General features: G+C 40.2%; 2 protein-coding genes across 4 annotated transcripts; both read right to left on the bottom strand.

Annotated features, from left to right (window-relative positions):
- Window positions 1-2,998: 2,998 nt before the first annotated feature.
- LOC118308819 (solute carrier family 2, facilitated glucose transporter member 9) lies at window positions 2,999-8,857 on the bottom strand. Of its 2 annotated transcripts, none has more exons than XM_035630215.2 (12): window positions 8,751-8,857; window positions 7,602-7,697; window positions 7,304-7,464; window positions 7,083-7,207; window positions 6,876-7,005; window positions 5,360-5,508; window positions 4,863-5,050; window positions 4,619-4,729; window positions 4,361-4,462; window positions 4,165-4,240; window positions 3,886-4,013; window positions 2,999-3,722 (listed from the first exon to the last, which is right to left on the bottom strand). In XM_035630215.2, exons 1-12 carry the CDS (start codon window positions 8,772-8,774, stop codon window positions 3,537-3,539), a joined length of 1,476 nt encoding a protein of 491 aa, XP_035486108.2. In that variant the 5' UTR covers window positions 8,775-8,857; the 3' UTR covers window positions 2,999-3,536. The 2 variants fall into 2 exon arrangements, with proteins under 2 accessions (XP_035486108.2, XP_035486109.2); XM_035630216.2 differs by lacking the exon at window positions 8,751-8,857 and adding an exon at window positions 8,166-8,217.
- Window positions 2,999-17,639, bottom strand: slc2a9l1 (solute carrier family 2 member 9, like 1). 2 transcript variants are annotated; one of them, XM_035630213.2, is made up of 13 exons: window positions 17,480-17,639; window positions 16,281-16,376; window positions 15,992-16,152; window positions 15,771-15,895; window positions 15,564-15,693; window positions 14,199-14,347; window positions 13,348-13,535; window positions 13,104-13,214; window positions 12,851-12,952; window positions 12,655-12,730; window positions 12,376-12,503; window positions 12,020-12,212; window positions 2,999-3,529 (listed from the first exon to the last, which is right to left on the bottom strand). In XM_035630213.2, the coding sequence occupies exons 1-12, from the start codon at window positions 17,501-17,503 to the stop codon at window positions 12,027-12,029; spliced, it is 1,476 nt and encodes a 491-aa protein (XP_035486106.1). In that variant the 5' UTR covers window positions 17,504-17,639; the 3' UTR covers window positions 2,999-3,529; window positions 12,020-12,026. The 2 variants fall into 2 exon arrangements, with proteins under 2 accessions (XP_035486106.1, XP_035486105.1); XM_035630212.2 differs by lacking the exon at window positions 2,999-3,529 and having other exon boundaries at window positions 10,373-12,212; window positions 17,480-17,638.
- Between the last annotated feature and the right edge of the window lie 562 nt (window positions 17,640-18,201).

The raw sequence follows: 18,201 nt of genomic DNA, 5'->3' as shown, positions 1-18,201 counted from the left end.
CGATGCTTATTTGAACAACAAAAAGCCGAGACCACATGAGTTGTAAGAAAAACTACTTCTAGCTTTAGTTAAACCGACTAAAAGAGAATAACAAGTACCACAATTGATCCAAACTGAACAATAGGGTGCTGTGAACAAAGGCTAAATGAAAACCAAACCAAACATGTCCAAACAAAGAGAGAGAGAGAGAGACCCTTTCAGACATGGAATCTGACACATTTCTGGCTTTATCTAAACACAGTCAGTCAAACCAGGTGAGCTACAAGTCTCTCTGATGACCCGACTCGACCCTCCAGGCAGGTTCACCTCCACAAGGTGTTTCCCTTTTCAAACCCATGCGTAGCCCGGGCGGCAGAGCTGCAGTCATTTCAAATGCTGTCAAGTTAGAGTGGCAACAAATTGGCCTTTCCCGCTCTATCATGTACATAAACCACATGCATTGTTATTATGAATGGTTTATTTTGAGGATGCCCACACAGTAAAGTTTGCATGATTCTACTGTAGCCAAATATTGTATACTGTACTATATATAATATTGTTGGGGAGTATACTAAAACAAAAGGCTTCTTACTTCTCAATTCAAGAAAAATTTCAACGGTTACAGGCAGAAAACGACCACAGACCAGTGTGAGTGTGAGCCGCTCATCCCCGTGACATCGGCCCCTCAGTCTCCTCCACTTAGACAAAGTAGATGGTCTTCAGACACAATGGACTGACACACGTTTCAGTTGATCATCACATTCCCGCGGCTAACACAGAGCAGCACATGTCAATGTTGAATGGAGGAGTCAGCACAGCTATTGCATGGGCGGAAATCACCCGAGTCGATCGATGTACAACTTTAGACTCATGAAACAGTGACTCATTTAATCTGTAACACGTCAAAGTGTGTTCACTCTTCTCTGATTTGCCGCGCTCCTCGTGAGCTCAGTGTTGCCAGGCGGACGGACAGAACATTAAAGGCCTTCGTTTCACCTTCTCTTTCGCTATGCATGACTTCACCAGCGGAGGAGGAGTTGAACTCCTGCTGGAATCTATAGACGTAAAATGGCACTAGGCATTGTAAAGTGCTGCTGTTAAAGTGCGACCCACAAGATAGACGGCCGACATTAGTTTAAATGTTGTTGTTTTTTCATTAGATACAAAGTAGAAAGACACATTCTGAGTGGAAGGGTGTCTACATTTTGTGAATGTGTGGCGTGCTAAAATCCCCGTCTTACGTAGTGGTGCAATATCTGAGGTATAAAGAAAACACTGGTGTAATATTCAACATGTAGTCAAAGTTACAGAGTTACTGATTATTTGATCTCTGCTAAATAACATGTTGAACAGTTACTGTTTTCCGTTAGTGTGCTGTGATGGTTTGCTCATTCTAGTCCAGTGCAAACAGAGGATTGACATCGCCATCTCTTGATGTAATGGAGCCATTACAGCTGTAAAAAAAATATAAAAGCCTCCGAGGCCCCATCATGATAGCACTAGTGTTTTACTAGAATGTCAGCAACAGAATCAGTTCCTTGTGTTTGTCTTGGGCAGGCGCTAAAGTGGACCCAATGTGATCATTTCTCTCTTTTTTTTCATGCATAGGCCTGTATACAATAACACAACCTGGAGGTTTGCAACAGTAAATTATTCATGATGGTTTCTACAATTAATCCTTCAGTTGATCCAAGGACACCGGACATCAACAGAATGATCAGCCCAGCCAGGACACTGCCAATCACAGCTCGCATTCCCGAGGCCACTGAACTGTGGGCCTGGTGGGTGTGGCAGCTAATGAAGACCCTGTGGCTGCTCGCTGCTGCCGCCTTGTGACAATGAAGAGGGGACCTTCAAAGGTTTGAATATACAATGTTATAGGCAGTGAGCTACTCTAAGAGCCTACTGGAAGCGGGGAAGAAGACCTGAAGGTGTCCAAAAAGGGGGGGGGGGGGGACATTTTCAATATTTCAATAATTCTATTCTATATGTCGGTTCAGGGGTGTGATTAGTCAGTACGTGGGTTCATTTACCTGTTGAGTCGAGCCACTTTACTCTAACAGTGAATTAAATGCAGAACTAAGTCTATCGATTGCAACATCTACATGAATGTCCGCATCATTAACTATTATTACTCTATTAACTCATTTTAATTGAACTATACTTACCCTATTAACTGAGGTAAAAATTCTGAGTAAGGGGTAGGATAAACCCTGTATTTTCCGGCTTGGGTGTGAAAGACAAAGAGTAAGACTTTCAAATTAGTTAAAACTCAGTTTAGGTTGAGGGTTGAGTTGGAATGGGAGATCACCTGGTCTGTGCTTCGAGGGATGTGAGGGTTAATGAAGTAAGGGGTGTTATTCATTTCGACTAACATATATTTATCTTGCTGCAACCAGGTTTCACTAGTGACAATACATATTAATAATTTCCGTTATGTTTCAATGTAAAACTCCTCCTCTGTTTACAAGTGATGTAATGAGTGTTGTTGGTTGGGGGGGTCTCTACAGGGTTTTGGTTGGGTGACTGCTCTAATAGAAGTGCAGAGAATTGTGTAAGACTGCAACCCCCGGTCTGTCATGGTATTATAATAAACTCAAGTCAGATTTCTAGATATCAGAGCCACATCCATCTGAAATGGGACGAATGCCGTCTCTCCTAATCAGCCTGAGTTTTCCTGAGAAAATTTGCTGATTATCGAATAAGTTATCTAGTGGTTAAAAGAGGACTGAAAAAACTGATCCATTAACTGACCAATAAATAACCCATAAACACCAAGGTCGCCACCTCTCCAAAAGAATGGCCATCACCCTGTGGGGTCAATCAGCGCGCCCAGTGACAGACAAAATAAAGAGACAATAAGGGAAGGACCCGAAGTGGAACTAGTGAGCACATAGTGACAAACTGCAGCTGTTCTATAAAAGTGAATCGTGAAGCTGTTGACCTTAGGTTTTTGCTATTCTCCCATTTGGATTGTATGGAGTACACATTCGGAAGAATGAAGAGAAGACATGCATGATGAGATTTTTGGGGCTTGTTTTAATAAAAGTAAACTGTAAAAATCAAAAGGTCATACTTTACCAACCCTCTGAAGTCAGAGGCATATCATTTTATCATTAACATCATAAATGAAGAAAATCACATCTAGGCATTTGAAATGCTTCATTATCATCATAGAATATTATCTTTAAAAAGTTATAAATGTTTATTTCAGCAGTTATTTGCTATGCTAGGTGTTAAAGTTGGGGTTTCCGGTGTGGAATGATCCCAAAAAAAAAAATCCTCCTGAAAACAGAAAACTATTCTGCTGTGTAATAGAGATGCATTAAAAATCATACAGTCACAAAGCGTAAAACACTTATGGCTCATTATCGTTTACTGAGTTGACTGACTCAGGCATTGCTTCTAGATCAATCTATTGGGGTGTATAGTTTTCTCCATGTTATGATGAGGTTTTTATTGGTTGACACCAATAAAATCACTTTAACAAATCCCAAATATTGTCCCTTCAGTTCATTCCATACAACAGTTTGTAAAGCTACTGTATCTGGTTGGCCTTACAACTTGGTCTCCACAATCTTGTTCTCTGCAAAGGATTTTCCACAGACAGTGATGGCTTTGAATTCCTCAGAGATCTCAAAGATCGTCTTCCCTTTTGTCTCCGGCAGGACGAAGAAGGTGTACAGAAAACCCAGCAGGCACATACAGCCGAACAGCACGAAGGAGTATGAGCCGAGGGCAGTCTGGGACAGAGGAGACCGAGAGCAAAGCATCAGCATGAGATTCATATTTCCAACAACGCAATGTGACACTTCCTCATTTTACCCTCAAAAGCAACATTTGCAGTTTTATTCATACAGTGCATGGTATATTCGTGTGGCTTGATTTCAGGTGGGTTGTACTCACAATAAGGAATGGAAAGACTAGACCCACAACAACGAACATCAACCAACGTTGGATTCCTGTGAGGACGAGCGCTGCCACTCGATTGGACTGGATGAATAACTCAGTGTTGAGAGTAGATATCACTCCCCCTGGTTGAACCGGAACCAGAGAAAGGAAGCAAGTGATTGAATTAATTATTTCTGCATACAAACATCTTTTCTCAAACCATTTCAGTGTCTAATCATTTTTTTCAATTTTATTTCAACACTCAGCTACAGGTGGGAATTTTAAAGCACGTACCAGGCCCTCCACAAAAGAAGATGATGAAGATGATGATCAAAGCAGCAGTAAGGTAAGGAGCCCAATAGTTGGAATCCTGCATGAATCAAGATATTGTATGTGTGAATGATAACACATTTTAGTATACTGATAACTTTTGGAGCAATTATTAAACTGTTTCCACATCGGTATCAGAATTGAAAGGTGACAGGTTTACCTTCAGGTTCATCGTGACAGTTACCAACAACCAACAGACACACATGACACCATATCCCCCCCACAACAATGGCTTCCTCCCTGTACGCTCAATCATCAGACCCTGAGAGGGAAATGGGTAGAAAATACAAACAGAATTTAATTTATTAGAATTGATTTGCCTTAATGAGCCAAATGTCTCACTGTTTGAAGAGATGAACAACAGTAACAACAATGAGAGACCATTCGTTCTCTGGCACACTCTGGGCGAGTAACTCACACAGGAGATTAAGGTGATGGTTTCAGATACTCCAATACCAAGAGTGATGTAACGGATCATGTCTCTTGGAATGCCCGCCTCCATGAAGATGTCAAAAGAAAAGATGTTGATCTGTGGGGGAAAGAAGCACTGATAAGATCATGAGAGGCTTTCAACATGATCGATACTAAAAGTGAACATGAAACCAGACATTTTATAGCATCTGCTGTATTAAGGCGATAGACAAAGTAAGTTCCTTCCTCACTGCAGAAGTGCCTGACAGCTGGTTGCAATATAAGATGAGGGATATGGAGATGAGCTGCCATCGGACAGACCTGTCCCCCAGCAGCTGCAGGGGGCTTTTTGGTGGTGCTGCTTTCATGGCTGACTGCTCAGCCAACATCTCATCCATCTCTTCCTTGTAGTCGCCCTGGCCCCACAGACTCTGGAGGGCTGGAATTAAAAAGAACACAGACAGAAAACCTTTTTTTTACCTCTTCGCTGATATGCAAAACTTTATAAAATAGATGTTATGATATAGACTTCTGTTTTATTTGACCTTGGATGCTTTTACTGACACTGTTAAGTTCAGTGGTGTCCAAAATGTAGTGAGGGTTATGGTTAGGGTTGAGGATAATCCTTTAAATATTGCAAAAACATTGATAGTACTGTTTTCCCTCAGCAATTACAGTGGTGTTTGATGCTCATTCCTTGAGAGGCTGTTTGGTCAGGTATTGTCTGACTATGGGGAAACATACCAACCTTTTTTGCAGGCCTTATCGTCACCTTTCTCTATGAGTAGGTATCTGGGAGCCTCAGGAAGAAAAGGCAAGACTATGACAGTAACCAGTGAGAAAAATGAAGGGACACAGAGAACGATGTTCCACAGCTCTTCACGACCGAGGATCTCGCTGGAAAAAAAAAGAAAAATGGCATCTCTTTACATTTTCAAACGATGAGCTGAAGCTCCTTTTGCATAATCCTCATAAGTACTCAGAGCTCTAGGTGGGACACATATGATCAGGTCTCTCCTGTTTCACTTATTTTATGTAATTGACTGTAGTCCACATGCCAAATTGAAATTTAATATCCCCAAGGATACATTTAATATCCCAGAGGGGCGATTTGTCGTGCAGTAAGCAGTATTCACGCAAACAAGTTACAAAAAAATTGGAACACACTACAAAAATAGATAGTATTGCAAACATATGAGCATTAAAATGCACAAGTTAATTAAAAAGGCCAGTGAAATTATGGCCTTTTGAATTACTGTATTTAAAGCGTTCTTGAATCTTTTAGTGAGGCAGGCTGTCTGTGTGGCCAAATGAACAGGGTGAACTCCTTGGAGAGGGGGTGTCTACGGAAAAAGAAATTGTTCACCAACTTAAAACAATTACTTCAATTGGTACCACACACATTTAGATTTGTTCAACTTAAATTCAACAGGTTTCGAAGATCAGAAGTTAACACAAATGAAAACTTTGATTTGAAAAAACTTCATTCATGAGTGTTACCAAGTGAAGTAATTTTTTACAAGTTTATAAACTCTTTTCTTTTTTTCTGTCGGATCCAGAGGAATAAACAGGCCCCTCTGCGGAGTCTTAATCCTGTGATTTTGCAGAAGTCTGGTGATGGCCTGCAACCTGGATTAGTTTTTGAGGTTAAGAGATCTGCACCAGCAGATTAAAGAAAAAGTGAGGACCTACTCAATAAAACTGGAATACAACACTCTCATGAACGTGGTGTCAATGTTAAAATTAACTTTTTTTTCTTCACGTGTAATAGAATGGCCCCTCATGTGTCTGGGACATCTTCTCACAACTTTCACAGCTTTTAGAGAGGATGTCACAGACACATGAGAGGTGGTTTGATGTCAATAAATTCATAAAATAGTGAGCTATTGAAATCCAAACCTTGAAATATGCATATTAAAGCAAAATGCTCACTGATAAGGACTCTAAGGTATTTGCTAAGGCATTTTTCACAAACTAACAGCTGTGAAAGCTGTGAGAGGATGTCCCAGACGGATGAGAGGTGGTTTGATGTCAATAAATTCATAAATGAGTGAGGTATTGAAAATGCATACCTTGGAATATGCATATTAAAGAAAAATGCTCACAGATAAGGATGCTAAGGGATTTTTTAATTTAAAGATGGTCTGGTATTAGTCTGGCTACGCCAGGCTACACATGTATAGGTCATGAGGAAAAAATGTCACTAATATTTTTGTTTGCCTTCAACTGTTGTTTTCTCATACATCCTCACAATTAGTATATACCTTAATCCAAAGAACTGCCCAGACAGTTTGCCGAGGGACAAAAAGGTCCCTGCGGTGAAAGTCACTATGCCTCTTATCTTTCTGGGTGAAATCTCTCCGAGGTACATCACATGGATACTCAATCCCAAACCTGCAACAAATGCAAAACATTTTTTGACAAGCAGGTTAAAACAAAATGAGACCTAAGAATATTTCCTGTTGGCTTACCTGCTGAGTAGCCATGCAGGATCCTTGCTACGATGACCATCTCATAAGAATTGGCCATTTTACTTGTCAACATGATCCCTCCCGCAACAATGGCAATAAAGTTGTTCAAGATCACCGCCTTTTTTCTGATAAGGGAAGACACATACCTTCATGGAGACACATACCTTCATAAGGAGAGTCAGACTATAAGTCTATATATGCTCCTTTATCTCATGTGTTACCTTCCCAGCCTGCCTGAGATCAATTTGACACTGACAGCACCAAAGAGTCCCCCGACAGCAAATAGGGACACAATGAGAGACCAGATCATCGTGACGGTCTGTGCAGGTGGAGGCTCGCCATATTTGTCGTACCAGCTGCTGTTGATGAAACGCTGTATGTACTGCAGTGGGAGTCACAAGGAGGCAACGGTTTATTGCCTGCCAAGTGAACACTCTCACAGCCTCGATCAGTGAAGAAAAAGGATGTGAAGTGAGAAAGAACAAGTTAAAAAGAAAAGTTATTAATGATGTGTCTCACCGGGGAGGGAGAACTTAAACCAGTCAAGTGGTAGCCATGTTGAAAGGTTCCTCCAATTCCCAAAATAATGATGAGCAACAGAGCATTGCCACGGGTCTACAGAGCAGGGTGAGGAACAGAAGTACAGCAGGACACAGTAGTGATTAACTGCAATGTTCAGTATAACCTCAAGTAGAAATTAAATTTTTTGAAGTCCCTTCACATCTCCATCGTTCACTGTAATGATGAGCTAAAATCCATGAATCAAAGTTCAGTCCAAATACACTATGACATCGATTAAGTCAGATACAGTATGAAAAGGAGGTGCTGCAGTGGAGGCGGGTTTCAAAGTGGCTTGCAGTGAAAGCAAGAAGAGTGGGCAGGTTAAAGCAGCTTAAATAAAGCTCTCAACAGTTTTGCCCATTGAATACATGGAAGAGGATCAGCTGAGCCATCAGCTGATGTGGGCTGGCTTAGAGATCTCTATGCAGTATTTAAATGAGCCAAACCTATTCATGTGAAATGATATTAAATTGATATGTAGTTTTCACATCAAGTAAAAATAAATACTGCCAATATACTTACTAAAACACTTAAGTGAGTAAATGTGGTTTGGTCCTATATGAAGACTGGTCATCTGAAACCATAGAGAATGTAATACAACCCTCCTTTAAAATAAGGACCACTAATTGTGTGCAAGTCAATAACAAATCACATAATCAATACAACTTCTCACCTGTCATGACCATATGAAATAAGAATTGTTTTTTAATGTGCTGATGAGGTGTTTTTCCTAACATGTTGAATGACGAGTTTACAAAATAACCCAGGAGCTGACCCAGTACAATGATTCAGCTAAAACAGAGGCTTAGGTGAGTCATTGAGTTTGGAAAAACTCACAAACTGCCGTTGCTGTCTTACTCTAAAACAGCATTTTTCTTCTTCTTTTTTGTGTTATATCTTTTTCTTACTTTTCCCTGTTAATAAAGGTATGTCAGAGCAACAGCATCATGCTTGGTTTACACAGAAAATATAGTAATGTTTACTTAATAAACATTTATGACAGAGATATTTTTCTAACTGTTAAAATGTCCACTGAATTACTATATACTGTATGTATAAAAATATATTAATATTGAGCAAATTGAGAAGAATTGAGTAGGAGCTCACCAGCAGTTGCAGGAAGGTTCCCATTTGGTCTCCCTGGTATGGACATATGTCCAGACTACATGGTGGACTCAGTTTAGTAATTCAAGCTGGTTATGATTAACTTTTTTAGACCTTTACCCAGAAAAAAAAAAAGAAACACAACAACCATACCACCCTCAGAAGGACTTCCTGTGAGTTAGTCAATCATGTCACGTGGATGTCTAAAGCAGAAGTATTTATTAGAAGAGTTCAATATTGAGGAGCCTGGGATGGGAGTCTGCCCATCCCTGGTCTCTGTACTTGTATTTAGCTTTGAGTAATGTCGTCATCCCCCCGCGACTATGACACCACACATCAGCTGCTCTCTGATTGTTTTGGCTTGCCATTGATAAGTTGGCCTTGCTTGGTGCCTCAGAAGACTCATCTTAAGAGTTTCTCAGGGGAGGATAGACGAAAATTCCAAGACACCGAACATTTAATACAAATTATGTGTATTTCCAATAGTCCCTATATGGGTGCCCTTACAATGGAAAAGGGTGCCGTTATGAGGTGCCCTCAATGCCGCCCCTACATGGCAGTGCCCCAAAGGGTGCCCTTTCCAGTAGAGAAAATGGGATGCAGTGCTGTATACGGTACTTCTTCAGGTGAGAAAACATAATGAAGTAACCAAATGGGTGCTACTGTAATGGAGAAGTGCCCCTCCAGTGGATAAAATGTGATGCAGTGCTGTAAAGGGAGTCCCTACATGCTTGAGAATGTGGGGATGTTTCCTATTGGAAGCCCCTCTAGTGGAGAAAATGTGATGTGGTGCCATATAGGTGCACTTACAATGGGATAAACTTAAGATTCCCTACAGTTGTCTTTCTGATGAAAAACTCATGAAGTGCCCTCAGAGATGCCCTTCCAAGTGAGAACTATTTCATCATACGTGAGGTATTTTAGCTTTTTTGCACATTGTTGGGGCCCCATGTCATGCAGTACGTGCCCTTTTTATTTTTTCTCCTGCCCCTCAAACAGCCCGAGTCCGCCACTGCACACACATGCACTCTTAGAGTTTGGAGTTTGCATGTTTCATTGCTTATGCTGTAGATGGACACCACTGAGCAGTGGTGTGATGTTACAAAGTAAATGTACTTTGTAACATCACACCACTGAGCAGTGGTGTGATGTTACAAAGTACATTTACTTTGCCACTGTGCTCAAGTACATTTTTCAATAATTTACTTAAGTAGATTTCTTTTAACTTTTACTCCACTACGTGGCTTAATGCTAACGTTAGCCTACCCAGCAGTGCCTGACTTTTTGCAAGTCAAATTAACTTATAATAACAATAATAATAATACATTTCATTTATAGAGCACCCTTAATTGCTAGAAGCAATCTCAGAGTGCTAAACTTATATTAGTGGAGTCTTAGTGGTACTGCTAAACTTATATTGGTGGAGTCTTAGTGGTACTGCTGGCCTCACATAGCCATCATGTAACTTTAGCTAAACTATGGTTCAAATGCACTACCAACAAGTCAACACGATTGAGCTATGATTTAGTGTTAATTCTAGTCAGTAGACACAGTAAATAATGTACTGTAGCAGACTTTATCATTATGAATTTCTATAGAGAATAAAACATACCAGGAGACATTAGTGATGTCCACAACATACATTTATTTAAATGTATAACCTGTCCATTAAATTGACTAAAATCGACTGATTGAAATTTGTCTGACTGAAAATTTTGTACATTTCAAAGTTAAATCCATCAATCTGGTGAACTTTGATACACGTTTAGGAGGCTAGATCCGATAAGAACTTTATACTGTACTAGTAAACAATTGTGTGCTGAATTTAATCATTCAAACATAAGTATGAATGTATGAGTATGAATGATGATCACCACCACTTATATCCTTACAATGCATTTATGTGTTGTATAGACACTGACGACCTCCACCCACATACTATTACAAGAAAGAGGGAAAGTGGCTTCTTTTGAAAATATCATTCTTTGCATTATTCTGTCTGTATTATGATTTTCATTAATTTCAACTATCAGGTTTTGTGTTCTTCAAAGAAATGAAGTTAATTTTCAGACTGTCAGTCAGTTATATCTCGTACGGACGGCCCGATCCAGCTTAAAGCTGTATCGCCCAGTTTATAAACGTATACAGCTGCATTTATCTGGCTCAAACTCTCATACCGGGCACATATACACGACTTTATGACCGTAGTAATATCAATATGTCATGATTTCTTTGGGAAACTTTAGCGTTTCTTGTAACCGAACAATCACAATTGTGGCTGAAAGTTTTAGCTGTTTATGGCGTGATCAGGCATGGTTTGCTCATAGGAAATACGATCCTATTGTTTATAAGGTTTGTATGTCTAATATACACTGGAATTAACACAATATATGATAATGGGTTATGTACAAAATAAAGAAATGTTTTTATCCTTTTGACTGCATTATTTTACCTGCTCTGTCCTAGATTATAACCTGTTAAAATACCTTATAAGGGGCTATACAACCCACAAAAGATGACTTCTCACCTGCCAAAAATAATTACAGCTCCTATTGTTTGACTGAAACATTATTTCTGCCTCAAAATGACTTGATTTCATTCTTGATAGTTGTATTTGACAGATCATAACCCATCCAGCCCTTTTTACCTGTTGAAATACCTTTAAAAGGGCTATTAAACCCATAAAAGGCCAAATTTCACCTGCCAAAAAGTGATTACAGCTCCTACCGTGTGACTGAAAGATTGTTTTTTGCCTCAAAATGAATTGATTTCATTCTTGATAGTTGTATTTGACAGATCATAACCCATCCAGCACTTTTTACTCGTTGAAATACCTTTGATAAAGTAAGGGATGTTATTCATTTAGACTAAGATATTGATCTTGCTGCAACCAGGTTTCACTGGTCACAATACATATTCATAATTTCCATTATGTTTAAATGTAAAATTCCTCTGTTTACAAGTGATGTACTGAATGTTGTTGGTTGGGGGACAGACACAGTCTCTATAGGGTTTTGGTTGGGTGACTGCTCTAATAGAAGTGCAGAGAATCATGTATGACTGCAACCCTGGGTTGTCATGGTATGATAATAAACTCAGTCAGATTTGTAGATATGAGATCCACATCCACCTGAAGCGGGACGAATGCCACCTTTCATGATAAGGTTTTTGTCGGTTGATACCAATGAAATCACCTAAAAAGACTTTAACAAAGCCCAAATATTGTCCCTTCAGTTCATTCCATACAACAGTTTGTAAAGCTACTGTATCTGGTTGGCCTTACAACTTGGTCTCCACAATCTTGTTCTCTGCAAAGGATTTTCCACAGACAGTGATGGCTTTGAATTCCTCAGAGATCTCCAGCAGCGTCTTCTCTTTTGTCTCCGGCAGGACGAAGAAGGTGTACAGAAAACCCAGCAGGCACATACAGCCGAACAGCACGAAGGAGTATGAGCCGAGGGCAGTCTGGGACAGAGGAGACCAAGAGCAAAGCATCAGCATGCGATTCATATTTCCAACAACGCAATGTGACACTTCCTCATTTTACCCTCAAAAGCAACATTTGCAGTTTTATTCATACAGTGCATGGTATATTCGTGTGGCTTGATTTCAGGTGGGTTGTACTCACAATAAGGAATGGAAAGACTAGACCCACAACAACGAACATCAACCAACGTTGGATTCCTGTGAGGACGAGCGCTGCCACTCGATTGGACTGGATGAATAACTCAGTGTTGAGAGTAGATATCACTCCCCCTGGTTGAACCGGAACCAGAGAAAGGAAGCAAGTGATTGAATTAATTATCTCTGCATACAAACATCTTTTCTCAAACCATTTCAGTGTCTAATCATTTTTTTCAATTTTATTTCAACACTCAGCTACAGGTGGGAATTTTAAAGCACGTACCAGGCCCTCCACAAAAGAAGATGATGAAGATGATGATCAAAGCAGCAGCAAGATAAGGAGCCCAATAGTTGGAATCCTGCATGAATCGAGATATTGTATGTGTGAATGATAACACATTTTAGTATACTGATAACTTTTGGAGCAATTATTAAACTGTTTCCACATCGGTATCAGAATTGAAAGGTGACAGGTTTACCTTCAGGTTCATCGTGACAGTTACCAACAACCAACAGACACACATGACACCATATCCCCCCCACAACAATGGCTTCCTCCCTGTACGCTCAATCATCAGACCCTGAGAGGGAAATGGGTAGAAAATACAAATTTAATTTATTAGAATTGATTTGCCTTAATGAGCCAAATGTCTCACTGTTTGAAGAGATGAACAACAGTAACAACAATGAGAGACCATTCGTTCTCTGGCACACTCTGGGCGAGTAACTCACACAGGAGATTAAGGTGATTATTTCAGATACTCCAAGACCAAGAGTGATGTAACGGATCATGTCTCTTGGAATGCCCGCCTCCATGAAGATGTCAAAAGAAAAGATGTTGATCTGTGGGGGAAAGAAGCACTGATAAGATCTTGAGAGGCTTTGAACATGATCGATACTAAAAGTGAACATGAAACCAGACATTTTAAAGCATCTGCTGTATTAAGGCGATAGACAGAGTAAGTTCCTTCCTCACTGCAGAAATGCCCGACAGCTGGTTGCAGCATAAGATGAGGGATATGGAGATGAGCTGCCATCGGACAGACCTGTCCCCCAGCAGCTGCAGGGGGCTTTTTGGTGGTGCTGCTTTCATGGCTGACTGCTCAGCCAACATCTCATCCATCTCTTCCTTGTAGTCGCCCTGGCCCCACAGACTCTGGAGGGCTGGAATTAAAAAGAACACAGACAGAAAACCTTTTTCTTTACTTCTTTGCTGATATGCAAAACTTTATAAAATAGATGATATAGACTTCTGGGGCTGCACGTTGGTGTAGTGGTTAGCACTGTCACCTCACAGCAAGAAGGTTCAGGGTTAGAATCCCAGTTCAAACCAACCAGGGCCTTTCTGTGTAGAGTTTGCATGTTCTCCCTGTGTAGGCGTGGGTTCTCTGGCTTCCTCCCACAGTCCAAAGACATGGGTTAGGTTCATTGGAGACTCTAAATTGACCGTAGGTGTGAATGTGAGAGTAGGTGGTTGTCCGTCTCTGTATGTGGCCCTGTGATAGGCTGCCTCTGTACCCGCCTCTCGCCCAATGTTAGCTGGGATTTGGTCCAGCCCCCCCGCGACCCTTAAATGGATAAAGCGGTAGACAATGGATGGATATAGACTTCTGTTTTATTTGACCTTGGATGCTTTTACTGACACTGTTAAGTTCAGTGGTGTCCAAAATGTAGTGAGGGTTATGGTTAGGGTTGAGGATAATCCTTTAAATATTGCAAAAACATTGATAGTACTGTTTTCCCTCAGCAATTACAGTGGTGTTTGATGCTCATTCCTTGAGAGGCTGTTTGGTCAGGTATTGTCTGACTATGGGGAAACATACCAACCTTTTTTGCAGGCCTTATCGTCACCTTTCTCTATGAGTAGGTATCTGGGAGCCTCAGGAAGAAAAGGCAAGACTATGACAGTAACCAGTGAGAAAAATGAAGGGACACAGAGAACGATGTTCCACAGCTCTTCACGACCGAGGATCTCGCTGGAAAAAAAAAGAAAAATGGCATCTCTTTACATTTTCAAACGTTGAGCTGAAGCTCCTTTTGCATAATCCTCATAAGTACTCAGAGCTCTAGGTGGGACACATATGATCAGGACTCTCCTGTTTCACTTATTTTATGTAATTGACTGTAGTCCACATGCCAAATTGAAATTTAATATGAAACACAGTACAAAAATAAACAGATAGTATTGCAATCATATAAGAGCATTAAAATGCACAAGTTAATTTAAAAGGCCAGTGAAAATATGGCCTTTTGAATTACTGTATTTAAGGTGTTCTTGAATCTTTTAGTGAGGCAGGCTGTCTCTTGGCCAAATGGAAGCAGGGTGAACTCCTTGGAGAGGGGGTGTCTACGGAAAAAGAAATTGTTCACCAACTTAAAACAATTACTCCAATTGGTACCACACACATTTAGATTTGTTCAACTTAAAGTCAACTGCTCGCGAAGATCAGAAGTTAACACAGTGTTACCAAGTGAAGTAAAGTTTTACAAGTTTATAAACTCTTTTCTTTTTTTCTGTGTCGGATCCAGAGGAATAAACAGGGCCCTCTGCAGGGTCTTAATCCTGTGATTTTGCGGAAATCTGGTGATGGCATGCAACCTGGATAAGTTTTTGAGGTTAAGAGACCTGCACCAGCAGATTAAAGAAAAAGTGAGGACCTACTCAATAAAACTGGAATACAACACTCTCATGAACGTGGTGTCTGTCCCTCATGTGTCTGGGACATCCTCTCACAATTTCACAGCTGTTAGAGAGGATGTCACGGACAAATGAGAGGTGGTTTGATGTCAATACATTCATAAATGAGTGAGCTATTGAAAATGCAAACCTTGAAATATGCATATTAAAGCAAAATGCTCACTGATAAGGATTCTAAGGTATTTGCTAAGGCATTTTTCACAAACTAACAGCTGTGAAAGCTGTAGGAGGATGTCCCAGACACATGAGAGGTAGTTTGATGTCAATGTATTCATAAATGAGTGAAATATTGAAAAGTCATATCTTGGAATATGCATATTAAAGAAAAATGCTCACTGTTAAGGATGCTATGGGATTTTTTAATTTAAAGATGGTCTGGTATTAGTCTGGCTACGCCAGGCTACACGTGTATAGGTCATGAGGAAAAAGTCTCACTAATATTTTTTTTGCCTTCAACTGTTGTTTTCTCATACATCCTCACAATTAGTATATACCTTAATCCAAAGAACTGCCCAGACAGTTTGCCGAGGGACAAAAAGGTCCCTGAGGTGAAAGTCACTATGCCTCTTATCTTTCTGGGGGAAATCTCTCCGAGGTACATCACATGGATACTCAATCCCAAACCTGCAACAAATGCAAAACATTTTTTGACAAGCAGGTTAAAACAAAATGAGACCTAAAAATATTTCCTGTTGGCTTACCTGCTGAGTAGCCATACAGGATCCTTGCTACGATGACCATCTCATAAGAATTGGCCATTTTACTTGTCAACATGATCCCTCCCGCAACAATGGCAATAAAGTTGTTCAAGATCACCGCCTTTTTTCTGATAAGGGAAGACACATACCTTCATGGAGACACATACCTTCATAAGGAGAGTCAGACTATAAGTCTATATATGCTCCTTTATCTCATGTGTTACCTTCCCAGCCTGCCTGAGATCAATTTGACACTGACAGCACCAAAGAGTCCCCCGATAGCATATAGGGACACAATGAGAGACCAGATCATCGTGACGGTCTGTGCAGGTGGAGGCTCGCCATATTTGTCGTACCAGCTGCTGTTGATGAAACACTGTATGTACTGCAGTGGGAGTCACAAGGAGGCAACGGTTTATTGCCTGACAAGTGAACACTCTCACAGCCTCGATCAAAGGATGTGAAGTAAGAAAGAACAATTTAAAAAGAAAAGTTAATAATGATGTGTCTCACCGGGGAGGGAGAACTTAAACCAGTCAATTGGTAACCATGTTGAAAGGTTCCTCCAATTCCCAAAATAATGATGAGCAACAGAGCATTGCCACGGGTCTACAGAGCAGGGTGAGGAACAGAAGTACAGCAGGACACAGTAGTGATTAACTGCAATGTTCAGTATAACCTCAAGTAGAAATGACATATTTTTATGTCCCTTCACACCTCCATCTTTCACTGTAATGATGAGCTAAAATCCATGAATCAAAGTTCAGTCCAAATACACTATAGTCAAAATTCCTTAATTTCAATTAATGCAATAAGTTATATTAACCAACCACTCCGTGAGCCTTCATACAATGTGAGGAAGGGAGAGCAGCAGCTAAAGACCCCCAGCACAGAACAGAGCAGACATCAATGACAACACATGACATCAAGAAGTCAGATTCAGCCATGAAAAGGAGGTGCTGCAGTGGAGGCCGGTTGCAAAGTGGCTTGCAGTGAAAGCAATAAGAGTGGGCAGGTTAAAGCAGCTTAAATAAAGCTCTCAACAGTTTTGCCAATTGAATACATGGAAGAGGATCAGCTGAGCCGTCAGCTGATGTGGGCTGGCATGGAGATCTCTATGCAGTATTTCAATAAACCAAACCTTTTCATGTAAAATGATACCAAAGTGATATGTAGCTTTCAAATTAAGTAAAAATAATGACTCCCAATTTTATTACTAAAACACCTAAGTGAGTCAATGTGGTCTGGTCCTATATGAAGACTTGTCATCTGAAACCACAGAGAATGTAATACAACCCTCCTTTAAAATAAGGACCACTCATTGAGTACAAGTCAATAACAAATCACATAATCAATACAACTTATAACCTGTCATGACCATGTGAAATAACAGCTGTTTTTTAACGTGATGATGAGGTGTTTTTCCTAATATCTTGAACAAAATAACCCCGGAGCTGACCAAGTACAATGAGCTAAATCAGTTAAAACAGAGACTTAGGTGAATCATTGAGTCAGGACAAACTTACAAGCAGCCCCTTTTTATTATGCCTTTTTTGTGTTTTATCTCTTTCTTACTTTTCCCTGTTGATAAAAGTATGTCAGAGCAACAGCATCATGCTTGGTTTACACAGCAATATATAGAAATATTTACGGAAATATATAAACATTATATTGCTATTGTGCAAATTGAGAAGAATTGAGTAGGAGCTCACCAGCTGTTGCAGGGAGGTTTCCATGTGTTCTCCCCTGGTATGGACACATGTCCAGACTAGATGGTGGACACAGTTAAGTAATTCACATTGGTTATCATTAACTTTTCAGACCTTCACGCAGAAAAAAAGAAACTGGCAACAACCATGCCATCCTAAGAATGACTTCCTGTAAGTTAGTCAATCATATGTCCTTTTGTCTTGGACAATAAATGTTACTCGGCTTGATTTGATTATCAACCTTTATACCCAGTTGGCTTATAAAGCAGTGATGTAATAGAGAAGAAAGCAATTTTGATGGTGTCATTTCATGAGCATTTGACATTTTATCTGTATAATAAACACAAATAAAATGTCAAAGGACAGGGATGGAGCATATTTCCGACTATTTAATACAAATTATGTGTTGCTGACCATTGGCGACGGCCCCCCCTGGTGTCCCTTTTGTTGAAAACTCGTCGCTAAAATACCCTCTAGAGTGGCGAAAACGAGAGGTAGATCCCTTTTTGGCTGCCCTTCACATGGGAAAAAAATTATTGAGTGCCCTCTAGGGTGCCCTTTCATGCAATGAATTATGATGATGTGCGCTTCAGAGCAAGACAATTAGATGACGTGTCTTAATGAGTGCCTTTCTAGTGTAGAAAACGTGATGCAGTGCCCTATAAGGTGCCCTTACAATGGTCTAAACCTGATGTTCCCTATATGGGTGCCCTTCCAATGGAAAA

The sequence above is a fragment of the Scophthalmus maximus genome, chromosome 6, assembly GCF_022379125.1.
Source record: "Scophthalmus maximus strain ysfricsl-2021 chromosome 6, ASM2237912v1, whole genome shotgun sequence".
In the NCBI taxonomy this organism is placed as follows: Eukaryota; Metazoa; Chordata; class Actinopteri; order Pleuronectiformes; family Scophthalmidae; genus Scophthalmus; species Scophthalmus maximus.
Note: the sequence above shows the minus strand (reverse complement) of the source record. Positions and strands in the feature narration are given on the sequence as shown.